General features: G+C 39.7%; 1 protein-coding gene across 6 annotated transcripts in view; it reads right to left on the bottom strand.

Moving 5' to 3' along the window:
* Positions 1–413: 413 nt before the first annotated feature.
* ZNF484 (zinc finger protein 484) overlaps positions 414–18,904 on the bottom strand; it is a 47,115-nt gene continuing 28,624 nt past the window's right edge. For 5 of the 6 annotated variants that reach the window (XM_045882061.3, XM_045882056.3, XM_045882057.3 and 2 more), the window contains 3 exons: positions 17,961–18,087; positions 17,583–17,675; positions 414–3,164 (listed from right to left, as the gene is read on the bottom strand). In XM_045882061.3, coding sequence (XP_045738017.1) covers positions 856–3,164; positions 17,583–17,675; positions 17,961–17,994 — 2,436 coding nt within the window. In that variant the 5' untranslated portion in view covers positions 17,995–18,087 and the 3' untranslated portion in view covers positions 414–855. The remainder of the gene's footprint in view (positions 3,165–17,582; positions 17,676–17,960; positions 18,088–18,904) is intronic. The other variant, XM_064579856.1, reaches the window with a different exon arrangement.

Raw genomic sequence — 18,904 nt, forward strand, 5'->3', positions numbered from 1 at the left:
CCCAAACAGAAATCAATAAAAAATACAGATTTCTGTGGATGAGGCTAAGAGTTCAAAGTGCTCACCTCTGTATCTGTGACCTGAGACTAAGTCCTTTGGTTTCAGGGCCAGTTCTAAGGTGATAGTAAGTAGTCTGCAAGGCTGCTGCTTACCTCACTGGTCACTTTGGGTATGGATACAAGCTGGGAAAACTTTATGCATCCCAGGTGTGAGTTATCTGGGCCACGGCAGGGAATTAATAAAAAAGGGAACATATTGGTTAACTAAAGAGGCCTGTGAATATTCAAGTAAGCCTGTGGATCTGATTTGCCAATCTCAAAATCAAATAAAAAAATGTTTATCCAAATTTCCTTTCCACATACTGATACTGTAAACAATAAATAACTGACTTCCTGAAGGAAAAAAAAAAAGAATCCTTTCTTTGTGTCTTTAATAATGTCAATTTTTACAAAAACTTTTGGCTTTTCTTCATTATAGACCTGAATTGTCCATACTTTTGCTTTCATTTCAGCATCCTTAAACAATTAAAAATTTTCTTAGCACTCTACTCATTAAGAAATTCCTTTGGTCAATATCAAATACAGCCCTGAATTTATAAAGCTGCTTATCCATAACATGAAACAAGATTGCCAAGTTCTCTCCTTGCATATTTACTATTATTTGCAGGGGATTGACAATCCCAGTATCTGTCCAGTAGTTAAGCATGGCCATCACACATTGCTTAAACACTTTCTTCAAAGTGTCTCCCTCACACATAAAACGACATCAGCTCTGTGATCCAGACATTCATACTTCTGACCAGACGTAAGGTGGCTTTGATTACCTCCTGCTTCTTAGTCAAGCTGTATCCTCTCACTACTTTGTATCCCCACACCACGATTGTGGCACTGGGCACTCTACTTCCCCAGAATCTGATTTCTGATGTATACTGAGCTGTGGTCTCCAGTTTAAGGCTTTCCTAAAGTCACTGCCTTTATAGGGTTTCTGTTTAGCATGAATTTTCTGGTGTTTAATAAGATTTGATCTGATGGTGAAGGCTTTTCCACACTCAGCACATATAAATGGTTTCTCTCCTGTGTGAATTCGATGATGTTCATGGAGTTGTGACTTCTTAATGAAGGCCTTCCCACAGTCACTGCATTCATAGGGTTTCTCTCCAGTATGAATTCTCCGATGCCGATTTAAATGTGATTTCTGGATGAAGGACTTCCCACATTCTGTACAAATATAGGGTTTCTCTCCTGTATGAATTCTCTGATGCATAATTAGTGTTGATTTTCTTGCAAAGGCTTTCCCACATTCACTGCACTCATAGTGTCTCTCTCCAGTATGAGACTGCTGATGTATATGGAGGCCTGACTTTCGAGTGAAGGCTTTTCCACAGTCACTACATTTATAGGGTTTCTCCCCAGTATGAATTTTCTGGTGTGTAAAGAGATTTGATCTGTCAGTGAAGGCCTTTCCACACTCAGCACATCTATAGGGTTTCTCTCCTGTGTGAATTTGCTGATGTACATGGAGTTGTGACTTCTTTGTGAAGGATTTCCCACAATCACTGCATTCATAAGGTTTCTCTCCAGTATGAATTCTCTCATGGGAAATAAAATGTGATTTGTGGAAGAAGGCCTTCCCACATTCAGTACAAACATAGGGTTTTTCTCCTCTGTGAATTCTCTGATGCATACTTAGTGTTGACTTTTGGATGAAGGCTTTCCCACACTCACTGCATTCATAATGTCTCTCTCCAGTGTGGCATTTCTGATGTATCCTGAGCCGTGACTTCCAGGTGAATGATTTTCCACAATCACTGCATTTATAGGGTTTCTCTCCAGTATGAATTTTTTGGTGTTTAATGAGATTTGACCTGTCAGTAAAGGCCTTTGCACATTCGGCACATATATAAGGTCTCTCTCCAGTATGAATTTTCTGGTGTATAATGAGATTTGTCTTGTGAGTGAAGACCTTCCCACATTCTGTACATATAAAGGGATTCTCTCCTGTGTGAATTCGCTGATGCACGTGGAGTTGTGACTTCTTTATAAAGGACTTTCCACAGTCACTGCATTCGTAAGGTTTCTCTCCAGTATGAATTCTCTCATGTGTAATAAAATGTGACTTCCGGATAAAGGCTTTCCCACATTCGGTACATACATAGGGTTTTTCTCCTGTATGAATTTTCTGATGCATACTTAGAGTTGATTTCCTTGTGAAGGCTTTTCCACATTCAGTACATTCAAAGTGTTTCTCTCCAGTATGGATTTTTTTATGTACACTGAAGTTTGAATTCTGAGAGACATTTTTCCCACATTTACTATATTCATAGGGTTTTTCTCCAATATGAATTCCTTGGCATCTGAACAGATCTGACTTCTGGATAAAAGCTTTTCCATATTCATTGCATTTACAGTGATTCTCCTCAGTGTAAGTTTTCTCATGATTTGACTTGAGAGACAAGTCCTTCTCATATTCAGTGCGTGTACAGGGTTTCCCTCCTACAAAAGCCTTCTGAGGTACAGCAAGTTGGGGCTTCTGAGTGAAGACTACCTCACATTTGCTGCATTCATGCTGTTTCTCTTCAGCACAAATACTTTGATGTGCAAAGAGGTGTGGCTTCTGGGTGAAAATTTTTACATAATCAGAAAATAAATTGAGATTCTCCTCAGTATGAATTTTTTGATGTTGAATGAGAGCTTGCTTATGACTCAGAAGTTTCTTACACTGGTTATATTCACAAGCATTCGTTTCTGTATGAGAATTCATATGAGTGAAAATATTACCATATCCAATAATCTTATCAGGATTTCCTCTTGCATTGTTTCTATAATCACATAAGCTTACAATAGGCTTCAAACTCCTTCCAAATGATTCATAGTTCTGGAGTCTTTTTCTTGCAGGAACAAGGTATGTGTTTACATGAGCAATTTTCCCACTGTCCTTATATTCACAGTCTCTCTCATTAAATAGTGCTCCCTTGTTGATAAAGGTAACTTGTGTTACACCTGTGTTCTGGTTTTCCTCACATCTCCCTCTCTGTTTATCATCTTGCCACAAATCTTCTAAAATGGAATATGGGTCATCTCCTGTAAAGAAATTAATTCTCTCAAACTGGTTTGAAACTTCTTCAGACATTCCCTGCTGTGAAGTTTCAAAACCAATATCCCCATCTAAAAAAGAAGGAAAAAATAAAACACACAAAGAACAGTTAAGAGAACATAGAAGGGATAATACATACAGTTGATTTAGGGTGAATAGAGAGAACTGAGAGGCTTTATATAAATATAACAAATATGTATAAAAATATATATGAATAGTAATAGATGTATATATAATGTATAGCAATAAAACAAATACTTGTCTTCCATTTACTAAATAATAAGCAGTAACATTTAGATGTGCCAGGCATTGTTCTAAGTTCTATAACTAACTCATTTAATCATCACAACCCACTGCTCTTGGTATCAGTATTGTCTCTATTTTACAGATGAGGAAATTCAGCCACAGAAGAGTCAGGTATTTGGGATGCCTGGGTGGCTCAGTTGTTAAGCGTCTGCCTTTGGCTCAGGTCATGATCCCAGGGTCCTGGGATCGAGCCCTGCATCAGGCTCCCTGCTCAGCGGGAAGCCTGCTTCTCCCTCTCCCACTCCCCCTGCTTGTGTTCCCTCTCTCACTGTCTCTCTCTCTGTCAAATAAATAAATAAAACCTCAAAAAAAAAAAAAGAAGAGTAAGGTATTTGCCCAAACCAAATGTTTGTTAATTGGAGAAGAGGAGATTCAAAGTGAAGCCACATCAGCTCTACGCGTGTAGCAGAACTACCTAGTAAGCTGTCAGAGGAACAAAGTGACAAACTGTGTGGCTTAAAAGAAGTATTTGAGTCTATATCCTTGTTATCCTTATTATTCTTGTTAATCCTTCATCCACTAATCTACTTTCTCTTTCCCTATTAATCACTCTGCCCTAAATACCAATGTATTTATGTAGAGTAAAACTATTTTTTTTAAGATTTATTTATTTGAGAGAGAGAGAAAGAGAGAGCACACACGTGAGCAGGGGTGGAGGGAGGAACAGAAGGGGAGGGAGAGGGACAAGCAGACTCCATGCTGAGCACAGAGCCTGAAGCGGGACTCGATTTCATGATGCCAGATCATGACCTGAGCTGAAATCAAGAGTCAGACGCTTAACCAACTGAACCACCCAGGTGCCCCTAGAGTAGAACTACTGTAGCTTCTGACTTAGCCAAGTGGCAAAAAATGTCTATGATTCAATTCTTTATTCTGGTTTGGGGTGCAGAGATATATGCACTCAACAGGAGGCATATAACAGGAGAAAGGAGCAGCTGTCTGAAGCAGGGCCTGAGAGCCTTCCATCAGAACCTCTCCTCTCCCTTCAGCAGTATGAAGCTGGTAGCCAAGTTCATGGCTGCCCCCAAACAACAGCCTCATTTATGGTGAGGTGAAGCCAAGTAATTCAGTTCTTACCAGTCAAATGGGAGTAAAAATTATGTTGTGTGACAAAGCCCATGTCTTAAGAATGTAGGCATGTCTCCACAACCCTCTTCTCTTTCCACTGACTGTATTCCAGACTAGTGGCATCCAGCTCTGTGGCTGGTAATGCCCTAGGCACAGGTTGGAAAACTATGGCCCTCAGACTAAATCCAGGCCTCCACCCAAAAGCTAGAAATGGATTTTACATTTTTGAATGGTCAGAAAAAAAAAAATCAGAAGAATAATTACATGACACATGAAAAACATATGAGATTCAAATTTCTGTGTGCATAAAGTTTTTATTGGAACAGAGATACACTCATTCATTGATGTAGTACCTCTAGCTCCTTGGGGCTAAAACAGCAAAATTGAGTAGTAATGACAGCAATCATATGGCTCACAAAGCCTAAAATAATGACTTCTGGGCCTTTACAGAAAATGTTTGCCAACCTCTGCTCTCAGGGATGGCCGTGCAATGACTTGGGAACTGTCATGTGATACAGGGTCAATGTTTATGTTCTCTGAGTCACTGTTTCTTGGGTTCTCTTAGTGACAGGAGCTTGCTGTCCCCAATACACCATTCTTGCCCAGAATAAGATCATTAATATTCCAAATTCTGGAAGAGCACATAAAACATAGTAGATTCTCAGTAAATATTTACATAAAAATAGATACTATTACCTTATTCTACTAGAATTCTTGAATATAGACACAGTCTAACCTAATATCCATTTCATTTTGCCTCCAGGGCCTTATCATGCTCGCAGACATATTTTTTTTACTCACACACATTAACAGCTTTTATTAATCCTGAGAACATCTAATACTGGATTCCTAAACATGGATTTTGACATTTTGCAATCTTTCACTTTCTTTAGCTTACAAACCCATTGTTACATCTGACAACATTTATATTACTACCAACAGTGTTCAGTGTAAAAATCTGCTCCTGTGCTAAAAAGTTTATTTATATGCAATTCCTGTCACCACTGACTCAACTGCTCATTCAGTAAAATACAGGGTCATAATTTCAGGCCAATAAAATGTGTATACGCAAGCTATCTTTCCACTAGTCACTAAAGTCTCTTTTACTACTAAATCCACACATATACAGTTGACCCTTGAACAACACAGGTTTGCACTGCATGTGTCCACTTATATGTGGATTTTTTTCAATAAACACAGTATAGTACTGTAAATTTATTTTCTGTATGATTTTCTTAATGACGTTTTCTTTTCTCTAGCTTAGTCCTAAGAATACTGCATGTAATGTATCTAACATACAAAATATGTGTTAAATGACTGCTTATGTTCTCGATAAGGCTTCTGGTCAACAGCAGGCTGTTAGTAGTTAGGTTTTGGGATAGTCAAAGTTATATGTGGATTCATGATTGCATGAGGGGTTGGCGCCCCAGACCCCCACATCATCCATGGGTCAACTATATTCTTTTCCCCATTCAGCTTTTTTTTCTGATCCTCTGTTCCTTTCAAAATTCATTGTTCTTTCACAGATCATCTAGGGGTCTCTCTTTTCTTTAACTTAAAATAACGACAAAGACCAGATATTCTGAGTCATTCATATTCAGTTGGCACAGATGTGCACCGTAAACACTGCTTAATGCACAAAGACTGACATTTTAAACATTTCATGCAGTTCTTTTCCCTTTCCAATTACAATTATTGGCCCTTTGAGTTGCTCCTAGCAGAAAAAAAAAATTTAATCCCTCTGAAAGAGAAAAATAACCTCTGCCTATCACATAAACTCAAGAATTTAATTTTGCTAAATATTCTCTACAGAAACATTAATTAAAAAAACAGGGGCAGAAGACTCAGTTATCAAATAATTTAATGTAGTTTTGTCTGAGTTTCTGTGGACCATTGAATTAGAAAAGGAAAAAGCCATGTGTGCCTATGTATATAATGGTCAGGTCCACTCAAGAGGTAAGTGAAGCCTAAGCACAAAGAGTAAGTATATGAATAAACAGACAGATCCCAAAATAATTAAATGGTCAGATGTAGGGGAATCATTAAAAAACATTAAAACAAAGTAAACATAATTATGGACACTAAACAGAGACAATGTGAACTGCAAATATGAGGCATATTCTTTCTTTAGTTTACAAACCCACTGAGAACAATTTTTCATGTGTTAGGTAACAGGCAGTACTTTAGTTTGGTTCCATATAGCTATAAACATGGTGTTTTAAGCAATGTAATCTATTAGTAGCACCCAGATATATTAGTAAAAAAAAAAGCGGGGGGAGGGATTAGCACATCCAAATAGGGTTAGAATAACCTAAAGGCATGAGAAAATATAGACAGTTATTGAGTAATAACACTGGAAAGTAAGAAGAGGAGGGCATCTAAATGGTATTTTCTAGAAGACAAAAGTTATTAGAAAGGACAGAAAGAATTATTTGAAAAGATGAGTCACAGGGAAAGTCAAAAACCACAACAGAACATGACAAAATTTTGAAAGGGGAGCCATCTGCTTTTACATGCTGCACTGTCCCAGCTCTTCCTTCACACAACTGGCCACCCAATGGGCCCTTATATGCAAAAGTATCAGTCGCTACCCTGAGTAGTCTATACAACAGCCAAAGCCTGCTTGAGACACACAACTAACAGGGACAGCATAAAATTCGTTTCCCTGAGCCAAGCCTAATATTAGTCACAACTTATGCAGGAATTGAGACACTTGGATCAATCTGAGACACACATCCGTCCCTAAATGCCAGTTTTAACTTTCAACCTGGGTTGGTTACATATATGACAGAGGCTTACAGGACTCAGCAAATGTAGCATAAAGCAGCACAGCTCAAAGTATGTAGTTGCCAGCAGGCAGGAGAGCCTGATAGCAAGAGAAGAAAAAGACCCCTGTGGTGGTAGGGATCATCTAGACATCCTGCTCACTGAACCAACCGTTAAGTTGTCTGTAGAGGAAGAATGGATCCCCACCCCAAATTTGGTTCAGATGTCAAGAGTCACACCAATAAGGTATGAAAAAGTTCATTACTCAGCAATGAAACTTTCAACAGAGAGCTCCGAAGCAGGTTCAAAGTGGCTTGAGAGAGCAAGAAAAGGAGATGGATTGTTTTTTTATGGTGGTTGGGCAGTGGGGCCAGGCTGACTGCTCCTATGCAGCTTCCCACCAGCACCATGGGAGGGAGCACCTGGCTTTCTTATCAGTTCGCCCAGATGTGGGACTGACAGCAAGGAGAGAGGGGTGAGGCTTAGAGGGTGTCAAACATCAAAAATGAAGTCAGATGTGACACCTAAAGCACAAGCCACAAAACCAAAATCAACAAGCGGAACTATCTGAAACTAAAAAGCTTCTGCAAGAGTAAAAGAAACGAACAACAAAATGAAAGGAAAACATATGGAATGGAGGAAGATATTTACAAACCATGTATCTGATAAGAAGTTAATATCCAAAATATATATAAAAAAACCCTCATATAACTAAAGAGCAAAAAACCAAATAACCCAATTAAAAAATGGGCAAAGAACAAGAATTCTCTATCTAGCAAGGCTATCATTCAGAATAGAAGGAGAAATAGTTTCCTAGACAAACAAAAACTGGAGGAGTTTGTGACCATGAAACCAGCCCTGCAAGAAATATTAAAGGGGACTCCGAGTGGAAAAAAGAGACCAAAAGTGACAAAGACTAGAAAGGAACAGAGAAAATCTCCAGAAATAACAACAAAACAAGTAATAAAATGGCACTACATATCTATCAATAATCACTCTGAATATAAGTGGACTAAACGCTCCAACCAGAAGACACAGGGTGTCAGAATGGATAAAAACAAAAACAAAAACAAAAAACAAGACCCATCCATATGTTGCTTACAAGAGACTCATTTTAGACCTAAAGACACCTGCAGATTGAAAGTGAGGGGATGGAGAACCATTTATCATGTGAATAGATGTCAAAAGAAAGCCAGAGTAATGGTACTTGTATTAGAAAAACTAGATTTTAAACCAAAGACTAGGGGGCGCCTGGGTGGCTCAGTCAGTTAACGTGTCTAACTCCTGATTTCAGCTCAAGTCATGATCTCAGGGTTTTAAGACTGAACTGTCTCTCGGGCTCACATGCTGGACGTGGAGCCTGCTTAGGATTCTCTCTCTCCCTCTGCCCATCCTCACCCCGCTAAAAAATAAAATTAAATATAAACCAAAGACTGTAACAAGAGATGAAGAAGAAGGGCACTATATCATAATTAAGAGGTCTATCCATTGAGATCTAACTTGTAAATATTTATGCCCCCAACTTGGGAACACCCAAATATATAAATCAATTAATAACAAACATAAAGAAACTCACTGATAATAATACAATAATAGTAGGGGACTTTAACACCCCACTTACATCAATGGACAGATCATCTCTGCAGAAAATAAACAAGGAAATGAATGACACACTGGACCAGATGGACTTAACAGATATATTTAGAACATTTCATCCTGGGGCACCTGGGTGGCTCAGTCGTTAAGCGTCTGCCTTCAGCTCAGGTCATGGTCCCAGGATCCTGGGATCGAGCCCCACATCGGGCTCCCTGCTCTACGGGAGGCCTGCTTCTCCCTCTCCCACTCCCCCTGCTTGTGTTCCTGCTCTCACTCTCTCTCTGTCAAATAAATAAATAAAATCTTAAAAAAAAAAAAAAGCAGTAATTGTTTAAAAAAAAAAAAAAAGAACATTTCATCCTAAAGCAGCAAAATACATTCTTTTCAAGTATATATGGGACATTCTCCAGAACAGATCACATATCAGGTTGTAAAGCAAGCCGCAAGTACAAACACTGAGATCATACCATGCATATTTTCAGACCACAACGCTATGAAACTTGAAGTCAACCACAAGAAAAAAATTGAAAAAACCACAAATACGTGGAGGTTAAACAACATGCTACTAAACAATGAATGGGTCAATCAGGAAATCAAAGAAAAAATTGTTTTTTCCCCTTTGGGGGAGTTTATTTCCCGGTCAGAAAAGGAGCAGCAGGGTCAGGCTCCTGAACATTCTAGGCCCAGGACTAACAGAGGAGGCAAGGGGAGGGGAGGCACAGGGGAGGGCTCCAACTGTGCCCCGCTTGGTCCCACAGTTGTCCTGGCTGGGTCTGGGGAGGACCAGCTGGGGATGGTGGCACCAGGCCAGGGGGACCAGAGGACAGCACATATGTTGGCAATAAATACTGACAGGCCAGGCACACAACATGCTGGCAGGCCCAGGTGGAACAAGTAAGGCTTGGCCGCTGGCTTTGTCCGCCGAGGGCTGTCTGCTGGGGCCGTGGGCTCCGGCACTGCCCACTGGGACAAAAAAGGCAGAGGCATGAGGACACCTGGCCTCCCAGATGGGAATGGAGGCACCTTACCATCAAAAAGGAATGGAAGGACTGAGTCCTGACCCGGGAGACCGGCAGGCCTTTGGATAGACAGATAGACCTGTATGACATGCCCCGCCCCACCACCCCCACCCCATCCCAACCCCTTACCAAAGTGCTGACCGGTCTGCCCCCCCCGGGCGACCCTATCCATCCCTCCTGGCCCCGCCCCACAGGCCCCAGCCTCCTAGGTGGTCTCGCCTAGCTGCTTCTGGCTGCAGGGGGGGCGGGGGGGGCAGAAGGGGGAGGGAGCCTCCAGGCCAGGCCTCCACCTCCCCTTCCGTACCCCTTTGGGTTCCCCCACCCACCCATCCTAACCCAACCTGAGGCCCTGGCTTTTCCAAGGGAATCTCATGGGGTGCTCAGGTCCCTGTGGGCCTTTGCAGTTGCCCTGAGTCCTGTTCTTTTTCTTCTTCTGGGGTGGGGGTGGGGTGGGGTGCATGATTTGAGGCCTCTTGGGGGCCAGCCACCCTCTTGCTTTCACCTGTCACCGGTCAGTTCATCCATCGCTGTAACTGGCCAACCATGACGGCTTAACATGTGGAACGTGTGCTGTGGGGGCCGTCACTAACCTCTAACCCCCCCATGTCTGCACAAGCATGTGGCCCCTCCCCCCAGGCCCTGCTCCATCCGCAGTCCCCGTGGCCCGGGGGGGGGTGTGTGGGGTGTGCTGCTGTTGCTCCCCTGCCCACCAGGGCCTGGCCAGCCCCCTCCCCCAGCCAGGGCTGTGCAGACGGCTCCAGGGGCTGGGGGAAAGCCAAATTGTCAAAGAAGAAATTTAAAAATACATGGAAACAAATGAAAATGAAAACATAACAGACCAGAACCTTTGGGATGCAGCAAAAGCAGTCCTAAAAGGGAAGTATATAGGATACAGGATCCATAGTCCTTTCAGGGGGGTGGGGGGATGGGGTAGATGGGTGATGGAGGAGGGAACGTGTTGTGATGAGCACTGGGTGTTGTATGCAACTAACGAGTCACTGAACAGTACATCAAAAACTAATGATGTACTATACAGTGGTTAACTGACATTAAAAAAATAAACAAATAAATAAATAAAATGAACAACACACACAAATAGAATACATGACTACCTCAAGAAGCAAGAAAAATCTCAAATAAACAAAGTAACCTTACACCTAATGAAGCCAGAAAAAGAACAAACAAAGCCTAAAGCCGGCAGAAGAAGGGAGATAATAAAGATTAGAGCAGGGGCGCCTGGGTGGCTCAGTCGTTAAGCGTCTGCCTTCAGCTCAGGTCATGATCCCAGGGTCCTGGGATCGAGCCCCGCATCGGGCTCCCTGCTCGGCAGGAAGCCCGCTTCTCCCTCTCCCACTCCCCCTGCTTGTGCTCCCTCTCTCGCTGGGTCTCTCTCTGTCAAAATAAAATAAAATAAAATCTTTAAAAAAAAAAAATGATTAGAGCAGAATTAAATGATGTAGAAACTACAAAAATAGAACAGATCAATGAAACCAAGAGCTGGTTCTCCAGTAGCATGGAAATACAAACAATTTTAAGAGAATATCATGAAAAACTATATGCCAACAAATTGGACAACCTGGAAAAAATAGATAAATTCCTAGACACATATAAACTACAAAAACTGAAACAGGAAGAAATAGAAAATTTGAACAGACTGATAACCAGGAAAGAAATTGAATCAGTAGTCAAAAATCTCCCAACAGGCAAAAGTCCAGGACCAGGTCGCTTCACAGGTGAATTCTACCATTTAAAGAAGAGTTAATACCTATTCTTCCCAAACTATTCCAAAAAATAGAAAAGGAAGGAAAACTTCCAAATTCATTCTATGAGGCCAGCATTACCCTGATACCAAAACCAGACAAAGACTCCATTAAGAAGAGAACTATAGGCCAACATCCCTGATGAACATGGATGCAAAAATTCTCAATAAAACCATTCATGATAAAAACCCTCACCAAAGTAGGGATAAAGGGAACATACCTCAACATAATAAAGGCTATATATGAAGAACCCACAGCTAATAGCATCCTCAGTGGGGAACAACAGAGAACTTTTTCTCTATGGTCAGGAACAAGACAGGGATGTCCACTCTCACCACTGTTATTTAACATAGCACTGGAAGTCCTAGCCACAGCAATCAGACAACAAGAAGAAATAAAAGGCATCCATATTGGCAAGGAAGAAGTCAAACTTTCACAATTTGTAGATGACATGATACTCTACATAGAAAACCTAAAGACTCCACCCAAAATTGCTAGAACTGATACATGCATTTAGTAACGTCACAGGATACAAAATCAACATACAGAAATCTGTTGCATTTCTATACACCCATAATAAATCAGCAGAAAGAGAATCAAGGAATCGATCCCATTTACAATTATACCCCAAATAATAAGATACCTAGGAATAAACCTAATCAAAGAGGTAAAAGATCTGTACTCTGAAAACTATAAAACGCTGATGAAAAAATTGAAGATGACACCAAGAAATGGAAAGACATTCCATGATCATGGACTGGAAAAACAAATACTGTTAAGATGTCTATACTACGGGCGCCTGGGTGGCTCAGTTGGTTAAGCGACTGCCTTCAGCTCAGGTCATGATCCCAGGGTCCTGGGATCGAGTCCCGCATCGGGCTCCCTGCTCTGCGGGGAGCCTGCTTCTCCCTCTCCCCTCCCCCTGCTTGTGTTCCCTCTCTCGCTGTGTCTCTCTCTGGCAAATAAATAAATAAAATCTTTAAAAAAAAAAAAGATGTCTATACTACACAAAGCAATCTACACATTTAATGCAATCCCTATCAAAATACCAACAGCATTTTTCACGGAGCTAGAACAATCCTAAAATTTGTATGAAACTACAGAAGACCCTGTATAGCCAAAGCAATCTTGAAAAAGCAAAGCAAAGCTAAAGTCATCACAATTCTGGACTTCAAGTAATATTACAAAGCTGTAGTGATCAAGACAGTATTGTACTGGCACAGAAACAGACACACAGATCAATGGAATAGAAAAGAAAACCCAGGAATGAACCCACAAATATATGGTTAATTAATCTTTTTTTTTTTTAAGATTTTATTTATTTATTTGAGAGAGAGAGAATAAGAGACAGAGAGCATGAGAGGGAGGAGGGTCAAAGGGAGAAGCAGACCCCCTGCCGAGCAGGGAGTCCGATGCGGGACTCTATCCCGGGACTCCAGGATCATGACCTGAGCCGAAGGCAGTCGCTTAACCAACTGAGCCACCCAGGCGCCCCCGGTTAATTAATCTTTGACAAAGCAGAAAAGAATATCCAATGGAAAAAAGTCTCTTCAACAAATGGGGTTGGGTAAACTGGACAGCAACATGCAAAAGAATGAAACTGGACCACTTATTTACACCATACATAAAAATAAATTCAAAATGGATTAAAGAGCTAAATGTGAGACAGGAAACCATAAAAATCCTACCTCTTTGAAACAGGCCATAACAATTTCTTACTAGATATGTTTCTTGAGGCAAGGGAAACAAAAGCAAAATAAACTATTGGGACTTAATCAAAATAAAAAGCTTCTGCACAGTGTAGGAAACAATCAACAAAACTAAAAGGGAACCTATGGAATGGGAGAAGATATTTACAATTGACGTAACTGATAAAGGGTTAGTATCCAAAATTTATAAAGAACTTATAAAACTTAACACCCAAAAACCAAATAATCCAGTGGGGAAAAAAATGGGCAGAAGACATGAATAGACATTTTTCCAAAGAAGAATTATAGATGGCTAATAGACACATGAAAATATGCTCAACATCACTCATTATCAGGGAAATACAAATCAAACCTACAATGAGATACCATACCTCACACCAGTCAGAATAGCTAAAATCAACAACACAAGGAAGAACAGGTGTTGGCGAGGATGTGGAGAAAAGGTAACCCTGTTACATTGTTGGTGGGAATGCAAAGTGGTGTAGCCATTGTGGAAAACAGTATGGAGGTTCCTCAAAATTGTGAAAATAGAACTACCCTATGATCCAGCAATTACACTACTAGGTATTTACCCAAAGGACACAAAAATGATCAACAGCCAAAGTATGGAAAAAGCCCAAATGTCCATCGACTGATGAATGGATAAAGAAGAAAAGAAGATATGGGGTGTATATAATGGAGTATTACTCAGCCATAAAAAGAATGAAATCTTACCATTTGCAATGACATGGATGGAGCTAGAGAGTATTATGCTAAGTGAAATAAGTCAGTCAGAGAAAGACAAATACCATATGATTCCATTTGTATGTGGAATTTAAGAAATAAAACAAATGAACATAGGAGAGAAAAAAAGAGAGGCAAACCAAGAAACAAACTCTTAACTATAAAGAACATACTGATGGTTACTGGATGGGAGGTGAGTGAGGGGATGGGTCGGATGTGTGATGGGGATTAAGGAGGGCACTTGTGATGAGCACTTGTATGGAAGTGCTGAACCAATACACTGTACACCTGAAATTAATGTTACATTGTATATTAGCTAATTGGCATTTAAATAAAAACTGGGGGGGGGGATGGGCAAAAGCATTTGCAACGACCTGTATGGAGATAGTATAAATCAGTCAGAGAAAGACAAATACCATATGATTTCACTCATATGTGGAATTTAAAAAACAAATGAGCCAAGGGGGAAAAAAAAGAGAGAGAGGCAAACCAAGAAACAGAGAGAACACACTGGGTGCCTGGGTGGCTCAGTTGTTTAAGCATCTGCCTTCAGCTTGGGTTGTGATCCCAGGGTCCTGGGATTGAGTCCTGCATCGGGCTCCCTGCTCAGCGGGGAGTCTGTGTCTCCCTCCACCCCTCCCCCTCCCCCCTGCTCATGCTCTCTCATGCATGCCCCCCCTTCTCAAATAAATAAAATCTTAAAAAAACAAAACAAAACAAAAAACTGTAGAGAACACACTGATGGTTACCAGAAGGGAGGCGGGTGAGGGGACAGGGAAATAGGTGCTGGTGATTAAGGAGTGCTCCTGTGGTGAGCACCAGGTATTGTATGTAAATGTTGAATCAATATATTGAAACTACTAAGACACTATGTGTTAACTATTGGAATTTAAATACAAACTTAAAAAAAATAAATATTATCTAAATCAGAAAATAAATGGGCAAAGGACCTGAATGGATATTCTCCAAAGTAGATACATGAAAGGCTGACTGGTGTATGAAAAGATGCTCAATCATCATCAGAGGAATGTGAATCAAAACCACAAAGAGACATCACCTCATGCCTGTTAGAAATTTTCATCATCAAAAAGACAAGAGATAGCAAATGCTGGCATGGATGTGGAGAAAAGGGAATCCTCGTGTACCTTTGGTGGGATTGTAAACTGGAGTAGCCACTATGGAAAACAGTATAGAGGATCATCAAAATTAAAAACAGAACTACCATATGATCCAGCAATTCCACTTCTGGGAATATATCCAAAGCAAACAAAAACACTAATTCGAAAAGATATCTGCAACTCCAGTCATTGTAGTAATATTTATAATAGTCAAGACATGCAAACAACCTAAGTGTCCATCAGTGAATGAATGGATAAAGTTGTAGTGTATATATACAATGGAATATTATTTAGCCATAAAAAAATGAGGAAATCCTACCATTTGCAACAACATGGATGGGACCTTGAAAGCATAATTCTAAGTGAGATAAGTCAGAGAAAGACAAATACTACATAATCTCACTTACATGTGGAATCTAAAAAAAAAAAACAAAAAAAACAAATTCATAGAAGAGATCAGACTTGTGGTTACCAGAGGCAGAGGGTCAGGGAGAGGAACCAGAAGAAGGTGGTCAACAGATACAAACTTCCAGCTGTAAGTATTGGAATGTGAAGCACAGCATGGTGACTAGAGCTAACACTGCTATACAGTATATAGAAAAGTTGTTAAGAGAGTAGATCCTGAGTTCTCATCACAAAGAAAAAACAATTTTCCCTTTCTTTTTTTTTTTTTTTATCGTATCCATATGAGAAGATGGCTTTTATCTGAACCTATGGTGGTAATCATTTCACAGTATATACATATCAAACCATCATGTTGTATGCCTTAAATTTATATAGTGATATATGTCAGTTATTTCTCAATAAAACTGGGAAGAGTAATGAAGTCAGAATCTATTACAAGATACATGATGAGATGTTCAAAATATTTTATTAGAGAAGCACAAATTAAAGTAGTAATTAGAAATTACAATCCATTGGATTGACCAAATTATTAGAAATTATTAGAAATAGGGGCAGGGCTATAGAGAAACTGATGTCTTTGTACACTTGGGATTGTAGAAAATAATGTGGTCATACTTCATCAAACAGAATATTATAACCTAATGATAAGGCGATCCCATTACTCTTCCCAAAGAAATTCTCATTCCCAAAGAATAGTTCATGAAGAAATTTACTGAAGTATTAACTGTAGTAGTGGGAAGCTGGACAAGTAAAATGTGGTATATATCCACAGTATGGAATGCTATGCATCAGTCGGAGCAATGAACTTTTCTAGAAAACCACATTGCAACATGAACCAATTTAGTGCTAATAGAAAAAAATAAGAACCTGAATAGGACATATAGCACCATGCCATTTCTACAAATTAAAAATACCAACAATTTAAATTTTACAAATACCCTATAAATTCAAGGACAGATAGCAAACATACCAACTACATTAGAGCAGTTAACTCTAAGGATAAAAATAAATATGAGGAGTGAGAATTAAAAGAGAGATCTAAAAAAATAAAATCGGGGCGCAGGGTAAACATATTGATAATGATATTAATTAACAACTAAGGAATATAATTAACTCAATTTCCTGTAAACAAAGTACAAAAACTTTTTGTAAAATGTCAAAATAAGTAAATTAGTCAGAAAGATCAAGTCAGTGTTGTGTTACACTAGCGAAGTAAAAAGAAAATGTCAGGAAACATAACTACTTCTGTCATATACAGCAAAAAGCTGTCCCCCAAATGTAGTGATGGTACCCTCAAAGTTGACGGTTGGAGGAAAGGCATGGGACATAATAAAGGAAGGCCATCTCTAAATGACAATTCTGAAGCACTAAGGGGAAAGAGAGAAAATGAAAAGAAACCCTCAAGAATGTGTCCCACAGTAATTTTTTAAAAAGGTAAATCAATGAGTTTCTGAATGTGTAAGAAAAGGATTTAAGACCTTGATGTGATGGAGGTAAAAAGAATAAAAATGTTAGAGAAAGGGAGAAAAACCATAAAGCAGGATCCTAGATCCAAAGTACCAGTAATCATAGCATATTCCCACCTAGAAAGTCAAGCAAAGACAAAGATTCTAAAGATTTATTTATTTATTTATTTGAGAGAGCGAGAAAGAGAGAGTGTACATGAGAAGGGGGAGGGTCAGAGGGAGAAGCAGACTCCCCACTGAGCAGGGAGCCCGATGTGGGACTCGATCCCGGGACTCCAGGATCATGAACTGAGCCGAAGGCAGTCGCTTAACCAACTGAGCCACCCAGGTGCCCCTGAGCCACCCAGGCGCCCCAAGCAAAGACAAAGATTCTGATACGGGAAGAGGCCTTAAGTGGAGATGGCTTTCAGATGTCCAAGGGGACTATACCAACTCCACCCATGCAGTTCCAGAAGTGCAGAGTATTACAGAAGTGCCATTCACAGCTGCCAGCCTCTGCCAGTACAACTCCAGGTCACTCATGCTGTCTCCCATGCCCTTGTTCTCTACTCACCAAGAAAGCTGTGGCTTGAGATTTCACCATCCAGCAGACATGGCTCTTCTTGCTCCAAACTGAAGATGACTTCTGCTTTGGGAACTTGACACCCTATTAACAGGAAATGATAGAAGACTTGGTTTCAGAGGCCATTCAATGAAGCATTCCATTTACTTTCCAGAAAAGTTCATGCAGAGAGAAGTATATTCATTATAGCCCAAAGGGATAATTAATAACATAGAACAAAATAAGGACAAAACTAGTATACACTTCAGATGTCCTGCAGTCTTTAGAACTCCCACATACCTCAGAAATCCCACAGATTTCAAAAATTCCATTGAGAATGAAAATATACTCCAACAGGTACAGCCTTACCCCCAGTGGAGCTGTACTTACCCACTGAGATCAAGTTGAAATAGTTTTCCAGCATTACATCTCTGTACAGGCTTTTCTGGGCAAGGTCCAATTGTTGCCACTCCTCCCTGCTGAAGTCTACTGTTACATCCTTGAAGGACACTGATCCCTGAAAAACACATTCTTATTCAATGTGAAGGATGAGGATTGAAGAATGGGAACAAGATATTCAGGAACTTACTTTTAATAATTTTTAATATGCTACAACATATAAGGTTCTCACTAAATACCAATATCTTATATTATTATTTTGAAGGAAAAAATAAATCTTCTTAAAAATATCATGCCATTCTTTCTATGCTACTGATGATATTCTGAGTAGTTTCGGTCTTGTTTTTATTGGTGTACTAGTTTCAAAGAAATAAGCTGATTAATTCATAAAACTGTAAACATACGATTTGTGCATTCTTTTCTACGCCATGTCATTAACACTTCATGTAAGAAATAAACTATATTCTGCCATTCATTTTGCACTTACCAGTCCACTGAATAAGTCCATTCTTTCTTTTAAAAAGAGGATTAAAAAAAGGCTTTTTTACCCCCCAAAACAGTGTGGTACTAGCATAAAGAGAGACATACAGGTCAAAGGAAGGTAACGGAGAATCCAGAAATAAACCCTCATATTTATAGTCAATTAATATTCAACACAGGTGTCAAAACAATTTAAAATGGAAAAAAAAGTTTTTCAACAAATAGTGCTGGGACAAGTAGATATCCACAGGTAAAGGGATGAAGTTGAACCCCTACTTCACACCATATAAAAAAATTAGCTCAAAGTGGATCAAAGGCCCAATGTTCTTATATTTAGCCAAATTTACATTTAACTAAAAGGTAAATCTTTGTGACACTGGATTTGGCAATGATTCCTTAGACATAAAATCAAAAGCACAAGCAACTAAAGAAAAAAAATAGATAAACTGGACTTA

Source organism: Mirounga angustirostris, unplaced genomic scaffold, assembly GCF_029215605.1.
Source record: "Mirounga angustirostris isolate CCGP_5_RB_7025 unplaced genomic scaffold, mMirAng1.0.hap1 SCAF_15, whole genome shotgun sequence".
In the NCBI taxonomy this organism is placed as follows: domain Eukaryota; kingdom Metazoa; phylum Chordata; class Mammalia; order Carnivora; family Phocidae; genus Mirounga; species Mirounga angustirostris.